This window comes from Notolepis coatsorum (genome assembly GCF_963971535.1).
Source record: "Notolepis coatsorum genome assembly, chromosome: 9".
Lineage (NCBI taxonomy): Eukaryota > Metazoa > Chordata > Actinopteri > Aulopiformes > Paralepididae > Notolepis > Notolepis coatsorum.
Window position 1 is genome coordinate 102,155,499 of NC_140173.1, and position 18,716 is coordinate 102,174,214.

At 45.6% G+C, this 18,716-nt stretch overlaps 1 protein-coding gene across 1 annotated transcript in view; it reads left to right on the forward strand.

Annotated features, from left to right (window-relative positions):
• Nucleotides 1-18,716, forward strand: part of heatr5b (HEAT repeat containing 5B) — a 227,685-nt gene that overhangs the window by 97,780 nt on the left and 111,189 nt on the right. Inside the window, exons 19-20 of the mRNA XM_084321947.1 lie at nucleotides 7,349-7,538; nucleotides 10,395-10,564. Of these exons, the coding sequence (XP_084178073.1) occupies nucleotides 7,349-7,538; nucleotides 10,395-10,564 (360 nt within the window). The remainder of the gene's footprint in view (nucleotides 1-7,348; nucleotides 7,539-10,394; nucleotides 10,565-18,716) is intronic.

Genomic DNA, 18,716 nt, shown 5'->3' on the forward strand with positions numbered 1-18,716 from the left:
ATGGATCATATTTGGGCAGTCAGGGAAAGAGCCAGATCAAAACTCAGTGCAAGTCAAGCCCACTGAAAGACATTGGCATTTGCTGGCATCATTGCAGTTTCCATCTTTACAGTACAGGTGGGTGATGTCTCGAACTTCCTTAGGGCTTAGGTGCTTTCTGGAACATCACAGGTTCAAAGGTCCCATCTTCTCTGAGCCTCCACCCTCTACCAACTGGGTTCCAGAGAAGAGGCTTGGCCAGATGGCTGTGACGCCACACTGCTGTTTGGTACAAGGCTCTCAACACATGTTGCTGGAAGGCATCTTCTGTTGGGCGTAGATTTGCAGCTGATGAATCTGTGGTAGATGCTAGTGTTGATTGATTGATTGATTGATTGATTGATTGATTGATTGAAAACTTTATTATTAACAGATTGCAGAATGGTTACAATACAGTACAGTACAATACACACAATTGTTAAGGGGATGCAGACCAGAGAAAGACTTTTGTCTTGTTTACATCAGGGTCCCCCATTTTCAATTCATAATAGAATAGAAAACTTTATTGCCATTTCAACACATGGTTGATTGGGATTTGTCTTTGTAATGGGATTTGTTGTTTGTAATGACATTAATGACATACAGATATATATCTTGACATTTCTGACATACATGACATACAGGTATACAGTACTGTTACATTTCTGACATACAATATATGCAAATATACAGTACTGTTAAACAGAGATCAGATAATACAAACAAACAGATAATATATACATACTAGGGGGAGGAAAATGTACATTAGGAGGGGGGATTTGGACATTTACGGGGGCCAGTTTCGAATGGCAGCCTCCTGTGTACCTGAGGTGTACCTCAGCTCGTCCAGGTTGGTGCAAGGACGCCCATTCTTAATTTTCTTTTGGCCATACAGGAGGAGGGCATACTTTCTTGCCACAGGAAAAGCCTCCTCTAGGCTTTCAGACAGTCCAAAATTGGCCATTTCTTTTAACTCACTCAGATGGGTCTTCAGTCTTGTGAAGGCAGTGGTCTTCCCAATTCTGTACAAGCTGCTTGTGGTATCGCAACCTGTGAGGGCATGGCATGCAGGTAAACACTCACAAAGTGCTGCTCCAAGCTTCTGAGCGATGGAACAGACTGGGACAAATCTTTCCTTTGGGCCATGTCCAGAGTGCATTTGACTGTTGAGGATCCAAACATCCCTTTGCTTTAATAGTACACAAGCAAAACCAGTACATCTGTATCATCACATTTGACAATGAGACGAGAATGTGACTGTGTAAGGTGTATTGCATGTAACACCAATCTTGTGTCAGCCTCCTCCTGGTCACTATAAAGATCTGTCAAGCAGTCAACGCCCGACTTGCTAACCGTCTTAACCTCCTCACCATTTTCAAAGCCACCTGCCAAGATGACTGTGTTCTCTGAAGAGATTCTCTTATAAATATATTAACATTATAGACCAGAACATTACCTCAAGTGACTTTACTTTGCAGTAACATTGAATTTGTCAACATGCTTCTCACCACTGATAATGGGCTTTGGACTGAATACTTCATTATGTCAATGTTTCATTTTCTTTCATTTAGGACACCTCATACATTTACTGATGTAACTCCCTGACCATGCATGCTATATTTACACATGATGTGGTATTGTTGGATTCAGCACAACCACACCTTTCTGAAAAAGCCCCCATCTGTGTTTCTATGACAATCCATGGCAGAGCTACTATGAAGTAAATGAGAATATTCTGCATAGATATTCATTTTTTACATTTCCGCTTATTTTAAGTATGTGTACATAGGTATATATTTCCTACATGCATAAAGATATTCACATCCAGGTTTTTCTATTAGGTTAAGCAACTGTCTGACTGCTAGCATGTCAAGTTTGAAAGCTCTTGGAGCTTGTATTATTAATCTACATGAGTTTATATGTCTCAACTCCCATACGGCCAGGCTATATTTAGGTTATTTTTTCCTTTGGGGGTGTATAACAATATCTATCAATTTAACAATTTTTGCAGTAAAATATTTGTATACAAGAATCCATTTCATATATCGGAGACCTTAGAGATGAGGAAAAACATGATTGTGTTTTGTTCTACCTCCGGTAGGGGTATCTCAAAAACTAAAGCCCTTTTGACAGTTTGTCACAGCACTAACTAAGGCCAAATTATAGTTTCTGCATTTTTTATATTTTTTTTATATATTTTTTTTTATGTGTCTATTCATTGTGTTTAAACCAATGGGGTTTTTCTTCACAGTTGCAGATTAGGCTACACTAATATTATAGTATTAAAAACTGAGTTATATTCATTAACTCATACATATACATTGTTTGTTGTATTCATTGCATGTTCGAAATAAAGACTTCAAATCAAAAAATCAAATCAAATCAAATCAAAAATCAAATCAAATTAACACATCCTGCGCCAAAAACATCGTACAACGTGTTTCAAGGTCATGCTAATTCTGCCATTCCACGGCGTACGACGTTATTGAGATCATATTTTATTTTTTCGCCATGGTATTCAGAATGCCCTCACGGAGCCTGGTCTGATGCAGTGGGAGCCTGCACAACTCTGCAACGCTTCAATACTGCCGCCTGGTGGATGATCGGCGAGTTACAACCGGAAATGGATCTCTGGTGATCTCGGTGCACCGGGCAAATGCGTCCGGCACTCACATATTGTTGCGGGACTCTAGACACACATCGTGTATATGGATCGCTGCCATAACTCAATAATCGATATGATTTGGGTGTTTATTATTATTATACAAACCGGAAATGGATAGAGTAGATCACCGTCAAATAAGTGGGATCTTTTTCCTCCAGTCTCATCGGCGAACGGTAAGAGGACGCTGACGTCATTTTCAGCGTGAGTGTTTATTATTATTAATGCAAACTGCTCTGATCAATATATCACCCATACTACATAAAGCATTTACTGACGATCACGGAATTATAAACGACCCCCCCCCCCCCCCCCCCGTTCATCCGCGCATGATCAGTCATAACGTTTAGGATCATGTACAGTTGACATTTTTTATATAACGTGTATCGGCAACAAACGGCAGTTGATAATCTATATATGCGTTTATGCCTATAACTCACGTTCTAGGAATTACTGCAGAAAACGATAAAAACATATTTATATTCTAGACGGTATTTTCGTATGAATCTATGAATGAAAAAGTATAACGTTCCTACATCCTGAACGATAGATAATCGATGTTGAATGGGCCATAGTAATGTCAATTTAGCAATACAATTTAAAAAGTTAAAGCCCTGCAAAGAAGGTGAACATCTCCATAGGCTTAGAGTGGTGGCAGAGAGTGGTATGAGATGGGCAAACTGTGTGGCAGTTAATGTGTTAAAGAAAGTTGATTTAATTAAAAAAAAATACTAATTTAATCAGATTAATCACTTTATTCAAATTGAGGATTTAGTTTGAGGATATTTATTAAAAAAAATGTTTTATTAAAAACGAAGGTTCGAGCGTTCGAAAAACCCTGACGAAGTTCGAATCCCATAAACAGGCTTAGGGGACAGCCTTAGAGCCTATATATGCATGCTGCCTGACTGCCTGGAGTGTGATCCTAGTGCGCATGTGTGGATCACGTACACTTACAGACACCAAAAATGTACTATAAACAGCCGCGTGTGCAGCCCTGTCTGCAGCTGCGTGCCTGTCAGTTTCCGAGTATATCAGCGCCTTTAGTGGCATTGGCAGTCATAGAGGTGAAAAAGGCCTAAAAAGCCATTGTTTCTATAAACATACTCTGTTTCATTTACAGCTTTAGCCTGTCGATGTATCTCTCATGAATCCAATGCATTTCTTTCCGCCAAAACACGACCCATCTTTCGCCGTCGACTAAAAACACACTTCTTCAATCAATATCTGAAATGAAAGAAAAAAAACACTACTAACCTTATTACTGATTGATTGAAAACTTTATTAACAGATTGCAGAATGGGTACAATACAGTCCAGCTCAATACTAACTGCTAAGAGGATGAAGACCAGAAAAAGACTATCGTCTTGTTTACATAAGGGTCCTCCATTTTCAATTCATCAAGACATTTATGACATACAAGACATACAAATATACTGTACTGTGTAAGAAAAAGAGATTGTAAAAAAAATATATACATCCGAATGGGAAGAAACTGTACAATGGAGGGGGTTGGGTGGGTGGTTTGGGGGGAGGGGGGATTTTGACATATACCGGGGCCAGTTTCTAATTGCAGCCACCCGTAGGTGCTCTTCGAGAGCGGTTTTGAAGGAGGGTAGGTATTCACATTCCTTTACGGCTGTGGGTAGGGCATTCCACATTATTGTGGCATAATTGCGAAACGTGTTTAGTCCCTTGTTTGAGCCGAATCTGGGTTGAACATGATTTGTGGAACTCCCTCTGGTGTTGTGGTCGTGGACTTCACTGACCTTTAGGAACTATTTCGACAGGTACATGGGTATCTTAGTGGTGTAGTGTATCTTGTAGACCAGGCCCATTGCAAGTTGCTGTACTCTGTTGTCTACTCTAAGCCATCCTAGATTGTCGAAATGGGCAGGGGTAAGGTGGGTTTTAGGGGTAAGGCCAAGCAGTAGTCTGACCAGTTTGTTTTGTGATGTTTGTAGCCTTGTTTTTATGGCATTTGTGGTGCTTTGGTACCATGAGGTGCAAGCATAGTCGTAGAACCCTTGAATGAGTGCTCCTGTTAGAGTCTTCAAGGTATTCTTATTTACCAGAGAGGAGATGCTGTACAAAAATCTTGTTCGTTGGTTGACTTTTTTGATTACATTGGTTGCCATTTTGTCACAGGAAAGATTTGCTTCTAGGATGGAACCCAGGTAGGTAATTTCATCTTTCCTTGTGACAATATTGTCACCCACTGTAACTGAGGGGTACAATTCCCTGACTGTATTGATAAGTATGGTATCATTAAACCACTACCGCTTTATGTACTTTAATTACTGGCCATACAGTACACGATATCTAAGTATGATGAACACTTTCCCACATATGAAATCAGGTCCACACAAAGGTAATAGTCAAATATTTAATATATAGCAAAAGGTACATATAATAGTTACTGATTACATTTATGATTTGAATTGAATGCTCTTGTAAGGCAAATGAGTACTCGTATGCAAATCAACACTGAATGTCCAATCTCTGGTTACACAGGAAGCAAGTATACAACCTGGCTCTTAGGGGATTATAGCGATGGTCACTTAATGATTATAGCTGGATAATATACTGAAGGGGTCCCGCCGGTTGTAAGCCAGTAGGGGGGGTAGGAGAGCCGTCGGCTGTATCCCGTCTGGTCAACGATTTCCAGGGAGAGTTCAGGTACAGAACACAGTGCCCGTAGAACCTTGATCCACAGATGAATACACTTGGGCTCTCTTGTAGACGATAGCTGTAGCTGTAGCTTTAGGTCCACAACGAAGAAGAAGCGAGGCGACCTCAGTCTGGTCTGAGCGCCGTCTCACCTTGGCTCCTCTCGGGGTAAATCCAACACTCACCGGTGTTGGCGATTATCCGCTCCACAAATCAAAGCACCAAAGCAAATAGATATTCCATGCCGTATAGGGCTCAGCAGTCGTCGGGGTAGGTAATCCAATGTACAGGTCTACTCGTCCTTGCCCAGAACTCCTCGGATGAAAGCACCACGCGTGGTCTGCCCAACCTGGTTAAGACTCTAGATAACGCGAGGAAACGATGGGGGTGCTGCTCACTTTAGAACTCTAACCGAACGATGCACCATACATAATAGACTATTATTACTTAATAGAAATACGGTGCCAAACTCTGGCAATTCAGCTATTAATTCGCACGAGGTCTCACTGCTATTCTAAGGCCAAACAGGCCGTACTACACCGCACGCGGTATCGTGGGGTGAGGCTTCACGTCTTGTTACTTAGTTGGGTAGAAGGGTAAAGGACTAAGAGGAATTCTACATTTCTTGCGCCATATTTATATGCACAGTGGACAAGTAGTGCCGCTCTGCTTTCGGTAGCCGTATTCCTGCGCGGAGCTGAGGCTAGTAAGGGCATGTCTCGTCGGTACCTTTGAACTTGAACGCCAGGGGCTTGTCCCTGGCGCCTGGTCCTTTTGTCCAATAAGAGAATGAACTATTATGGGCTGTAGTAGAATAAAAGGATATTCCGTATATATGTACAAGGAATATACAAGGGATATCAAACGATATACAAATACTATTAAATATATATCCATAAATAAATATATATATTCGGTTTAATCTGATCCTTCACAACACCCACTGTAACTGAGAAGCCGTTGGCCTTGCTGAGTTTTGTAGGATATTGTGCATATCATGAAGAACGTGCTCAGTCAACTGAGATCCAGTTAATAAGGTTTATTAGCCAGACAGATAGAATATATATACAAGATAGTTAGATACATGGCTGAGGCTTCCGGCCCAGGTGACCAGCTGAAAATGACCCAGGTAGAGAAGAGTGAATCTTGTGAGGAGGGGGGCTTTATAGTGTGAAGGGGGAGGGGAAGGGACCCAGGAGAGGGGAGGGGGATGTCTTTACATGAAAGTTAGGGGCTCCTCACAATATTATACCACAGTTTGCTATTTGATCCAAAGTGAATGGATTCCGTTTTACCCAGGTGTAATGATAGTTTGTTATCAGCGAGCCAGGTGCAGATTCAGCCGAGTTCAGAGCTGAGGGCTTTTTCAACCTGAAACTTGTCCCTGTCAGAGACCAGCAGGGCCGAGTCGTCCACGAACAGGAACAAGTTGCAAGTTGAACAACTGTCTTCTACTATCATGCACTCTTCCACTAATTCATCTTCCTTGTCTATATGGCTGCCTACTATACTAATTATGTCTCTACTACTATAGTATGCACTCAACATTGCAGAACCCAAGTTTCAACACTGTTTGATGAACATTGTTACTCAGCTGAAAGCGTTGTATCCTTCCTACTGAGTTTTGCAGTGGCAGCCCCAAAGCTCTGGAATGAGCTGCCACTGCATGTTAGGCTCTGCAGGTGTTTAAATCACACCTCAAAACTAATTTATTTGTTTTGGCTTTTGGTTTTTAAACAGTTTGAGAGACCTGCCTTTTTTATGCAACATATTGTATGTTTTATTGTGTGCTTTTATCTTTTTATCTTATGTTGTTGGACTTGTACACTTTGGTCAACTTTGTTGTTTTTAAATGTGCTCTATAAATAAAGTGGATTGGATTGTCGTACAGAACAAGCAACCTGTAAGTCGCTTTGGATAAAAGCGTTCAGTTAAATGACTAAATGTAAATGCATTCTACCTGAGATGAGCAAATCCATGGTTCCTTTTCATTGCCAGACGTGGGCCCTGCACTCCCTGGCCCTGATCGTGGACTCCAGCGGCCCCATGTACAGAGGCTACGTGGAGCCCACCCTGTCCCTGGTGCTCACCCTTCTCCTCACCGTGCCCCCCTCCCACACAGAGGTGCACCAGTGCCTGGGCCGCTGCCTGGGAGCTCTCATCACCACCGTGGGACCAGAGCTGCAGGGTAACACAGACTCACACACGTGTACTGTATATAAACAGGGTTTGCACAAGGTCCTTGAAGTGCTTAACTCATTGACCGCCACGCTCTTTTCCCATCTTTACTCAATGGCGCCAGCGTTATTGACCATTTTAGCGATGTTTGCAGACCCAACGTGTGTTCTGTATTATATCTATGGAGACAATAGTATGGCTCATTTGACAGGCATTGTTCATTGTCCATCACTGACTAACCAGTTCATTTCTACATACTGTAGTTTGTGCGCTATTACACGCTAAACATCGCCCCTTTCCAAAATAATCCAGTCTTTTTTCATAGATCGCAAGATATTACTTGTGATATGCAATATGCCCAAATCGTTCGGGTTGCTCGCCTGAAACCCCAAATACTTCCAAATCAAAGGTATATACCATATACATGTGTGTCTTCACAAAATCATCAAGGGGGGGTAGTCTTACCCCGAAACTGCGATCGTTACCAAAAGCATGTTTTAGGTCCGGTAAAATACGACACTGTGATCGGTACAAAAACATGTTTCAGGTTCGGTAAAATAGACATAGAATAGAATAGATAATCCCAGTGATCCCATCGGTGATCGCGATTACTCGTGTATATGTGCATATGTGTATACTCGTGTATACGGGAAACGTTAGGTTTGAGGCGAGAAAATATCAAGAGGCAAGAACTCCTCCCCCTCAGAGGGAATCAGGACGGACAGGAATCAGGACAGATACTCCCCACACTAAACTATCCCAGTTCAAAAGGTACGGCCGCCTGGCGAGATTCGATCGTCATTGCAATTCCAACGTAGGCAGATGTGCCAGGGAGACCCAGGGAGCCCCGAGTGTTTAGAACAGGGATCAAAGGAAAAATAACAAAGGATCTAACCCCGAGAAAAGTCGGGTTTGGCGCTCAACCGTTGGTGACGAAACCCGACTTTTTTCGGTTTGGCGGGCAAAGAGTTAAAGGGCTTGATTTTTGTAAAAAATAATTAATGTCAAGGCCTGGAATTCCTTAACACATTCGGCGCCAGACCCGAGATATCCCGGGTTTTGGTAGTTTATTCCTTTATTCGATACTTTTATTCATTATTCATCCAGGAACCTTGGTGTTACCATAGGGAATGAGTCTGAGATCGCCAAAGTGCAAGACTGGCCGCATCCAGCTAGACGGCGGTATCGAGCACCCTTTGTAACCTTGTATCTTGACCTGTGTAACTGCCAAATGTCTCCGGTCTCACTTTTCCTTGTCGGCCGAGTGGAGCGGTTCTCCCGGTTCCATTGAAGCACATCAAATATCCCCGATCCATATGTTGTGGTGGATTATGCCATGGACCAAATGGACATTGGATGTACCAGATGGCGATCAAACAATTGGAATATTATTTTTGGAATACTCCCGATCACAGGTAAGAACAATCTGACGTCAATTTTAGCTTGATCCTGCAATGCTTTTATACCGATCGGGCTGATAAGCTTTTTTTAGTGTTCAATACGAGTGCCGTTACTGACAATCAAATAATCAGAAACGACCCCCACCCCCCGTTCATGCATTCATGATGGAACATAATACCTATGATATAGATTTGATTTCGGAATAATAGCGTGTACAGGCAAGAAACGGCAACGTCTATAGTGGAATTGACATAGGGCTATAACTCAGCATTTCATAAATTACCCTAGACCGCTCTAAAACCATACTTATATTCACCACACTATAACACGGGAACGTATGGATGGAAAAATCTATTCTTTTTCACATATTGAACGATAGATAGGTGATGTCAAATGGGCCATAGTATTGTATCCATAGCTATTATAGAATATAGTTAGAGCTCTACAAACAAGGTGACGCACTCATATCTTTTAAAGCGTGGCAGTGCTAGAACGGGGGCCGACTAATTCCCGGCGGTCAATGAGTTAAAGGGGAATTGTATCCTTTTTAAATGCCCCTTTTAAAATGGAAAATAGTGCTTAGAAAAGTACTTGAATTTCATTTTGCAATATCTGTGGGAATGGGAACCCTGTATAAAGTAAGTAACTGAACCGGACACAATACACAATAAACACATATTAATACACAATACAGTACAAATACAATAACTCTATACAATAAGCGGATGAATACATAATAGGGTACGAATACAATAATAATCTTTACAATAAAATAAACACATGTGAATTCATAATACAGTACAAATACAATAAGAATCTATACAATACACAAAGAGGTAGGTACTGTATAAAGAACCTTTCAGCACTTTGAGTGCTGCATTAACAACTAAACACATCTTATACCTCTGACGCTATCCTGCACATTCTGTTCAGCACTGCATTCTACAAATGTACCAGCAGGTGGCAGTGTAATCCATTAATATCCAGAGGGAGAGAGACCTAGTAATGTCATGGTATTTGTTCATTTTAAGGCCCTTATTGGTAGGCTACCTCCTTATAATACATCATTATTGAAATGGAATGTTGGAACCTATGGAACCCGTTCTAGTGACTGGCTGGTCCTTAAGGTCCCTCTAGTTTGCTCTGAACAGGATGAATCTGCATTTTGCTATGATGCCCCTCTAGCTCATGGAATGAACTCCAACAGTCCTTAAAGGTTGAGATTCTCCCCTCTGTTGCAGAGTTTAAAACCTTGATCTCCAACCTTTGTCAATCAAGTTGTACATGTTTTAATTTATTGTTATCCTTTACTTGTCTTATTGTTATGATTTTATATGCTGTGATTTTATATGCCTTATTTTTGCGTAACTCTGTATGTACATTCAACGTGCCTTTCGAGTTTAAGTAAAGGTTTGAAATGTCCTCCGCTTCTCCGTCTGATCTCTCCGTCTGTCTGTCCTGCCAGGCAACGGAGCCACCATCTCTACCATCCGCTCGTCGTGTCTGGTGGGCTGTGCCATCATGCAGGATCACTCCGACTCCCTGGTGCAGGCGGCTGCCATCTCCTGTCTGCAGCAGCTGCACATGTTCGCTCCGCGCCACGTCAACCTGTCCAGCCTGGTGCCCTGCCTCTGTGTAAGACACCTCTCTCCCTCTCTCTGGAGCTCTCTCCCCCTGTCCAGCCTTATGCTCTGTGTAAGACACCTCCCTCTCTCTGGAGCTCTCTCCCCCTGTCCAGCCTTATGCTCTGTGTAAGACACCTCCCTCTCTCTGGAGCTCTCTCCCCCTGTCCAGCCTGGTGCTCTGTGTAAGACACCTCCCTCTCTCTGGAGCTCTCTCCCCCTGTCCAGCCTTATGCTCTGTGTAAGACACCTCCCTCTCTCTGGAGCTCTCTCCCCCTGTCCAGCCTGGTGCTCTGTGTAAGACACCTCCCTCTCTCTGGAGCTCTCTCCCCCTGTCCAGCCTGGTGCTCTGTGTAAGACACCTCCCTCTCTCTGGAGCTCTCTCCCCCTGTCCAGCCTGGTGCTCTGTGTAAGACACCTCTCTCCCTCTCTCTGGAGCTCTCTCCCCCTGTCCAGCCTTGTGCTCTGTGTAAGACACATCTCTCCCTCTCTCTGGAGCTCTCTCCCCCTGTCCAGCCTTGTGCTCTGTGTAAGACACCTCTCTCCCTCTCTCTGGAGCTCTCTCCCCCTGTCCAGCATGGTGCTCTGTGTAAGACACCTCTCTCCCTCTCTCTGGAGCTCTCTCCCCCTGTCCAGCCTGGTGCTCTGACTCTGTGTAAGACACCTCTCTCCCTCTCTCTGGAGCTCTCTCCCCCTGTCCAGCATGGTGCTCTGTGTAAGACACCTCTCTCCCTCTCTCTGGAGCTCTCTCCCCCTGTCCAGCCTTGTGCTCTGTGTAAGACACCTCTCCCTCTCTCTGGAGCTCTCTCCCCCTGTCCAGCATGGTGCTCTGTGTAAGACACCTCTCTCCCTCTCTCTGGAGCTCTCTCCCCCTGTCCAGCCTGGTGCTCTGACTCTGTGTAAGACACCTCTCCCTCTCTCTGGAGCTCTCTCCCCCTGTCCAGCCTGGTGCTCTGTGTAAGACACCTCTCCCTCTCTCTGGAGCTCTCTCCCCCTGTCCAGCCTGGTGCTCTGTGTAAGACACCTCTCTCCCTCTCTCTGGAGCTCTCTCCCCCTGTCCAGCCTGGTGCTCTGTGTAAGACACCTCTCTCCCTCTCTCTGGAGCTCTCTCCCCCTCTCCAGCCTGGTGCTCTGTGTAAGACACCTCTCTCCCTCTCTCTGGAGCTCTCTCCCCCTGTCCAGCCTGGTGCTCTGTGTAAGACACCTCTCCCTCTCTCTGGAGCTCTCTCCCCCTGTCCAGCCTGGTGCTCTGTGTAAGACACCTCTCTCCCTCTCTCTGGAGCTCTCTCCCCCTCTCCAGCCTGGTGCTCTGTGTAAGACACCTCTCTCCCTCTCTCTGGAGCTCTCTCCCCCTGTCCAGCCTGGTGCTCTGTGTAAGACACCTCTCTCCCTCTCTCTGGAGCTCTCTCCCCCTGTCCAGCCTTGTGCTCTGTGTAAGACACCTCTCTCCCTCTCTCTGGAGCTCTCTCCCCCTGTCCAGCCTGGTGCTCTGTGTAAGACACCTCTCTCCCTCTCTCTGGAGCTCTCTCCCCCTGTCCAGCCTTGTGCTCTGTGTAAGACACCTCTCTCCCTCTCTCTGGAGCTCTCTCCCCCTGTCCAGCCTGGTGCTCTGCCTCTGTGTAAGACACCATGCATTTGTTAAAACAAATCTAATATCTAACATCTAATACAAATGAGTTTATGAGTTTGGTAGAGGACTTGACGTTCTCTGACTAGGAGAATTGAGTCAAGAACCCTGACTTCTTTCTGGGGCCACTTTATAAAGGAAGGGGGCGGGGGAAGGGATTGACCAGGTGCTACATGAAGGAGGTGAGGAGTACAGAAAGGAGGGTGAAGACAGGAAGGAGAGGGGGTTATCAAAATGACTGGAATGAACTATCAATGTTCCAATCCTGCCTCAAGACTTATCTCTTGCGCAACATAACTTTTCTAGAAAAAAAAGTTCTCGAAAAGTGCTATCAATAAAATGTATTATTTTATTATTATTATAAGAATAATAAGAATATAGGCGGCTGGGTGGCGCAGCGGACATTGTGCTCGTCACCAACGCAAGAGACACTGGGTTCGAATCCGGCTGTCGGCGTTGCCTCCGGCTTGGGCCGGCCGTCATACTAACTCAATTGGCAGAGTCAGCGGGTGGAAGTCGATGGGTGGTAATCTGGACGTTGTGGACAGCGACTCCTACAGGTCGGTTGGGGGACGCCTGCACAGCAGAGACAGGAAATGGCGGGGGTAGTGTGAGCCTCCCACACGTTACTCCGAGTCCTCGCCAATGAGAGTCCGCGCTAGCAGGTGAAAAGATGTTATAGGCTGCCTCCTCGTGTACCGGAGGAGACATGTGATGCAAGGCTTCTATCCTCCCTACAACCGGCCAGTGGGGGGCATATGCGAGCAACGTTCAAGACAGGGGAGGGGAGAATTGGCACAGTGAAATTGGGATGGGAGAAAAAAATGGAAAAAGTGGATAAAAAAAAGAATAATAAGAATATGATTTTGTTTTTCTTTAATTAAAATTACCCTATTTCCATGTAACTTGCACCAATCTGATACTACTTCCTATAATCTATACTATGATTCATAAAGATTTGGATCAGGTTAAACTCGGGTTAACCCTACATCCCTGTTGATCCACTTCATGTGTACATCAGCAGCTTTTAGCACATGACAGAGCGACCTCACATGTACCTATATCACCCACATTCCAAACTGCCGAAGACAGGAATGTAAGAGACAACATGCTGGGACAGTAGGGAAATATGGCGTTTGTCCATGTTTCAAGTTCACTCATGATCCTTTTAACTCATTGGCTGCCAGCTATTAGCCTTATCCTGTGGTAGCTACTGCCACGCTGTAAACGATGGGAGTTAGTCACCTTGTTTGTAGAGCTAAATCTATATTCTATATTATAGCCATGGATACAATACTATAGTCATTTGACATTGAGTTTCTTCCGGTCAAGATGCAAAACATAGATAGATAATTTTTCCATTTATACGTTCCTGTGTTATACCGTGGTGAATATAAGTATGATTTTAGAGCGGTCTAGGGTAATTCATGAAATCCTTAAAAGCCCTACACGTCAATTCCACTATACACGTTGCCATGTCTTGCCTGTATACGCTATTATCCCGAAAACTGTACATTGGAGGTGGTTGGATGGGTGGGGTGGGGGGGGATTGGTAGGCGGGGGGGAGGGGAGGTAACTGTACATTGGATTATCGACAACCTTACTAGGTCCAAGAAGAGGGTCTCGTGTATTACTGGGTTAGGACATTTACTGTACATTGGAGGGGGGGTTGGGTTAGGGTATTTACAGGGGCCAGTTTTGAATTGCAGTCTCCTGTAGGTGCTCCTTGAGAGTGGTTTTAAAAGTGGGTAGTGATTCACATTCCTTTACAGCTGTGGGTAGGGCGTTCCACATTGATGTGGCATAATTGCGAAACGTGTTGTCCCTTGTTTGAGCCGAATCTGGGTTTAACATGATTTGTTGAGCTCCCTCTGGTGTTGTGGTCGTGGTATTCACTGACCTTTGGGAAGTATTTTGACATGTACATGGGTACCTTGGTCGTATAGTGTATCTTGTAGACCAGGCCCATTGCAAGTTGCTGTACTCTGTCGTCTACTCTAAGCCATCCTAGGTAGTTAAAGTGGGCAGGGGTTAGGTGGGTTCTAGGAGTAAGGTCAAGTAGTAGTCTGACCAGTTTGTTTTGTGATGTTTGTAATCTTGTTTTTAGCGCCTTTGAGGTGCTTTGGTACCATGAGGTGCAAGCATAGTCGTAGTACCCTTGAATGAGTGCTCCTGCCAGAGTCTTCATGGTATTCTTGTTTACCAGAGAGGAGATCCGGTACAAGAATCTAGTTAGTTGGTTGACTTTTTTTATTACATTGGATGCCATTTTGTCACAGGAAAGATTTGCCTCTAGGATGGAACCTAGGTATGTAATTTCATCTTTCCTTGTGACAATATTGTCACCCACTGTAACTGAGAAGCCGTCGGTCTTGCTGAGTTTGTTATTTGATCCGAAGAGAATGGACTCTGTTTTACCCAGGTGTAATGATAGTTTGTTATCAGCGAGCCAGATGCAGATTCTGCCGAGTTCTGAGCTGAGGGTTTTTTCAACCTGTAACTTGTTCTTGTCAGAGACCAGCAGGGCTGAGTCGTCCGCGAACAAGAACAAATTGCAGTCACAAGCTGAGGACATGTCATTTGCATAAATTAGGAACAGTAGCGGTCCTAGTATGCTTCCTTGTGGAACACCACAGCTCACTGTGAGGGGGGGTGGGGATAGAGTACCGTTTACCTCCACCATCTGTTCTCTCCCCTCAAGGTAGGATTGCATCCAGCTCACTGATAAACTATCAAAACCAATTGCTTTTAGCTTGTCAAACAGAATGGAGTGATTGACAGTGTCGAAGGCCTTTTGTAGGTCCAGCATGACCATGCCGCAGTATTTGCCCGCGTCCACCTCTTGTTTGATGTGGTCGTTCAAATAGAGAAGGCATGTGTCAGTGGAGGGATGTTCTGAAGCCAGATTGGAATTCGTATATTTGATTTTTTTCCCGCTAGGTCCTTTCGACCTGTTCGTAGACAATTTTTTCCATGACTTTCGAGATGGAGGTAAGAATAGAAACAGGGCGGTAGTTGCCTGGGTCTAATTTGCTGCCCTTTTAGTGCAGGGGGGGTCACTCTCGCAATTTTGAAGTCCTTGGGGACATGTCCCTGTTTTATGGAGAGGTTTATTATGTGTGTGATGACTGGGGTGATGGCGGCTGCTGAGTCTCTGAGGAATTTGGAGGGGATGTTGTCATGGCCAGTGGCCTTGTTAGGTTGGAGGGCGCTCAGTTTTTTTAGTACCTCATCTGTTGTTACCATTTCCAGTTTGAAGTTGTCTTTGCGGACCCCTAGGTTTTTGTAATATGCTACTATGTGTTCTACCCCATAATGCCCTGAGTGGGAGGGTGTAATGTAACCGGCAGAACCGTTCGCCTCGCCCAACAAGGAAAAATTAAACCAGAGACCTGGGGCCGTCCCACAGAGAAAGATACAAGGGTAGAAAGGGTGCTCGATACCGCCATCTAGCGTGATGCGGCCGGTATTGCACTTTTACATTATCATGAGGATTCCCCATGTTAACCCCAAGTCTGTGCACCTGTAATGAATAGAAATATCGAATAAAATAAATAACGATCAAATAACGAGTATACTCGTTGTTGGCGTTCAACGATTGGTGGCCAATAACGATTATACTCGTCAATGGCGGGGAGTTAAAGGCCCAATCACTGATCCAAACGTAAACAAATGGATAGAAATTCAGAATGGAGACATGTTTCATTCTCTAATTGATTGACTGAGCTCTTGATAACAGGACTAACACAATACAAACGGGTAAATATGAGTTTCCAATTGTATTCGCTGCATGTTATGGCTGTGAATGGTTCTATTTCATTCTGGCCTCCGCTCAGCGTCAGTCTGCACTGACTTCACTTCGTGCACGCGCGCACTGAATAAAAAATTCCACAATGTACCTTTACATACCAACATTTGTCTGGCCACACCCCTATCCGCTTACCTTCATAAGCAGGTCAAGTCAAGTCAAGTCAAGTCAAGTCAAGAGTTTTAATTGTCACGGCATACAGGTATACAATGAAATGCGGGTGGTCTTGCCCGCAACGATGTGCAATACAGTGGTACATATAATAGAATCAAAAGAAGAAACAACATTGTGCAGTAACAGATAGCAGGTAACATGGAGTGACATCTCGGTATCTGTACATAGTTATTTACAGCGCATGTGTGACATGCTAGTTAGCTTTGGTAGTGCAATACACTGTTCCTGTTATTCTAATTTAAAGTGACCTTTCCTTTGGCCATAAGTGTGCGTGTGTGCGACATGAGTGTGTGCCCGCTCATGTTAAAGTGTTAAGTGGCTGCTCGTGTGTGAGCGTGCACAGTGTGCGTGTCGTGTGTGTGTTCATGTGTGCTTGTGTGTGGACAGTTCAATGTTCTGAGCACTCAATGTACATTGTTCATGGCTCTGATGGCCTGGGGGAAGAAGCTGAGCCTAAACCGCTCTGTCCTAGTAGCTGAGATTTGCAGGCGTCTGCCTGACCTCAGCAGCTGAAACAGGCTGTTATTGGGGTGGTGAGGGTCTTTCATTATCCTGCAGGCTCTGGATTTGCACCTCTTGTTGTATAGAACCTGCAGGGGGGGTAGTGCAATACCCGTGGTACGCTCGGCTGAGCGCACCACTTTCTGTAGGGCCTTCTTGTCCTGTGCCGTGCTGTTTCCATACCAGGCAGTGATGTTTCCGGTCAGGATGCTCTCTACAGCTCCTGAGTAGAAGGACTGGAGTATCTTCCCCGATACTCTGAACTTCCTTAACTGTCTCAGGTGGTAGAGACGCTGTTTCGCCTTATTTACTACTGTGCCTATGTGTGTTGACCATGTCAGGTCCTCTGAGATGTGGACCCCCAGGTACTTGAAGCTGCTCACCCTGTCCACGGTAGCCCCGTTTATCATCAGTGGTGTGTGTGTCTCCTGCTGTCCTCTCCTATAATCCACGATCAGTTCCTTGGTTTTGCCAATGTTCAGGAGCAGGCTGTTGTCCTGGCACCAGCGTTCCAGTACCTCCACCTCCTCCCGGTAGGCCTTCTCGTCGTTGTCCGAGATCAGCCCCACCACCACCGTGTCATCTGCGAACTTCACTATGGAGTTGGAGCTGAACTTGGCCACACAGTCGTGTGTGTAGAGTGAGTACAGCAGGGGGCTCAGAACACAGCCCTGGGGGGACCCGATGCTCAGGGTGATGGTGTTGGAGGTCTGACCCCCCACCCTGACCGCCTGGGGTCTTTCGCTCAGAAAGTCCAGTACCCAGGCGCTCAGGGCGGAGCTCAGACCTAGCTCGATCAGCTTGTCCACCAGTCTGGTGGGGACTATGGTGTTGAACGCTGAGCTGTAGTCAATGAACAACAGTCTCACATAGCCCCCCTTCTGACGGTCAAGGTGCGAGAGGGTGCTGTGCAGTACCTGGGAGACCGCGTCGTCGGTGGACCTGTTTGTCCTGTATGCAAATTGCATAGGGTCCATATCACTGGGGAGGGAGGCACAAATGTGGTCCTTGACCAGCCTCTCGAAACATTTCATGACCACAGAGGTGAGTGCCACCGGTCTGTAGTCATTTGGACATGCTGGGGAGGGTTTCAGGTGTGTGGTCACCTACTCGCCTCCTTCTTCACTTTCACCACAAGGAAGTGCCTTCGGTAGATACCCACACTTGACGAGGTTGTTTAGTTGAAGAAAGTTGATACGTGTTTAAATTTTTTCTTTCTTTTTTCTTCTCTCATATATTTCAAAAGAAAAAAGCTAAGTCATAATGTTTACCTCGGAGGGCCGCGCTCGCAACGCCACCCTTCACCAGCGGTTCTCCATTTCCGCCTCCGTCGTACGTCTTGGAGCGCGGTTGAGGCCTCTCTCGTGGTCCGCAGCCACGCCCGGTAGGCGTCCGATGGGTAGTTTGCCTCTCCAAGGAGCTGGTGCACCAGCGCCGTCTCCTGTGGGATGGCCTGGTTCTGGCTCTGGTTCCTCTGCTTCCGGGGAGTCGTCCGCTGTTGGGCGGCCGACACCTTTGGTTGCGGGGGATTTGAGACGCAAACCTTTTGCGTCAGATCGCTCCCGTCGCAAGATGGTGGCTTGCAGACGCGAACGCCCTGGTTTTGGTGAGTTGCTGGAGCCGGATGAGGATGCGTCTGACTCTACATGGCCGATGGAAACAGAGGACTACATGATAGAGGCGGATGGGTTCTTGTTCGAAGGCCCGGTGGAGACATGTCTCCCGCCTGTCCAGGTAACACTGGAGGGGGGTGAGATGTCTCCTTGGGGTTCCTCGTCCGCAGATGTTGGGTTAGAACCTCCGACTCGGCGGCGGGATGCCCTGCTATCAGCCACATCAGAATGTGGCTCCTTAACCAGTGGTCTGCTGCATGTGAGGGACGCGGGCTCGGAGGGGGAAAGTATGCAGGGGGAAAGTATGCAATTGCAAACGGCGTGCCGCTGCCGCAGCCACTACCTGTTCCTATCCCTGACGATCTCATAGGTCATCTATGGCAACGTCGCCCGGTGAGAGGGGTGGACGTTGTCTGCCCATTTTTTCCTTCAATAGAGGCCT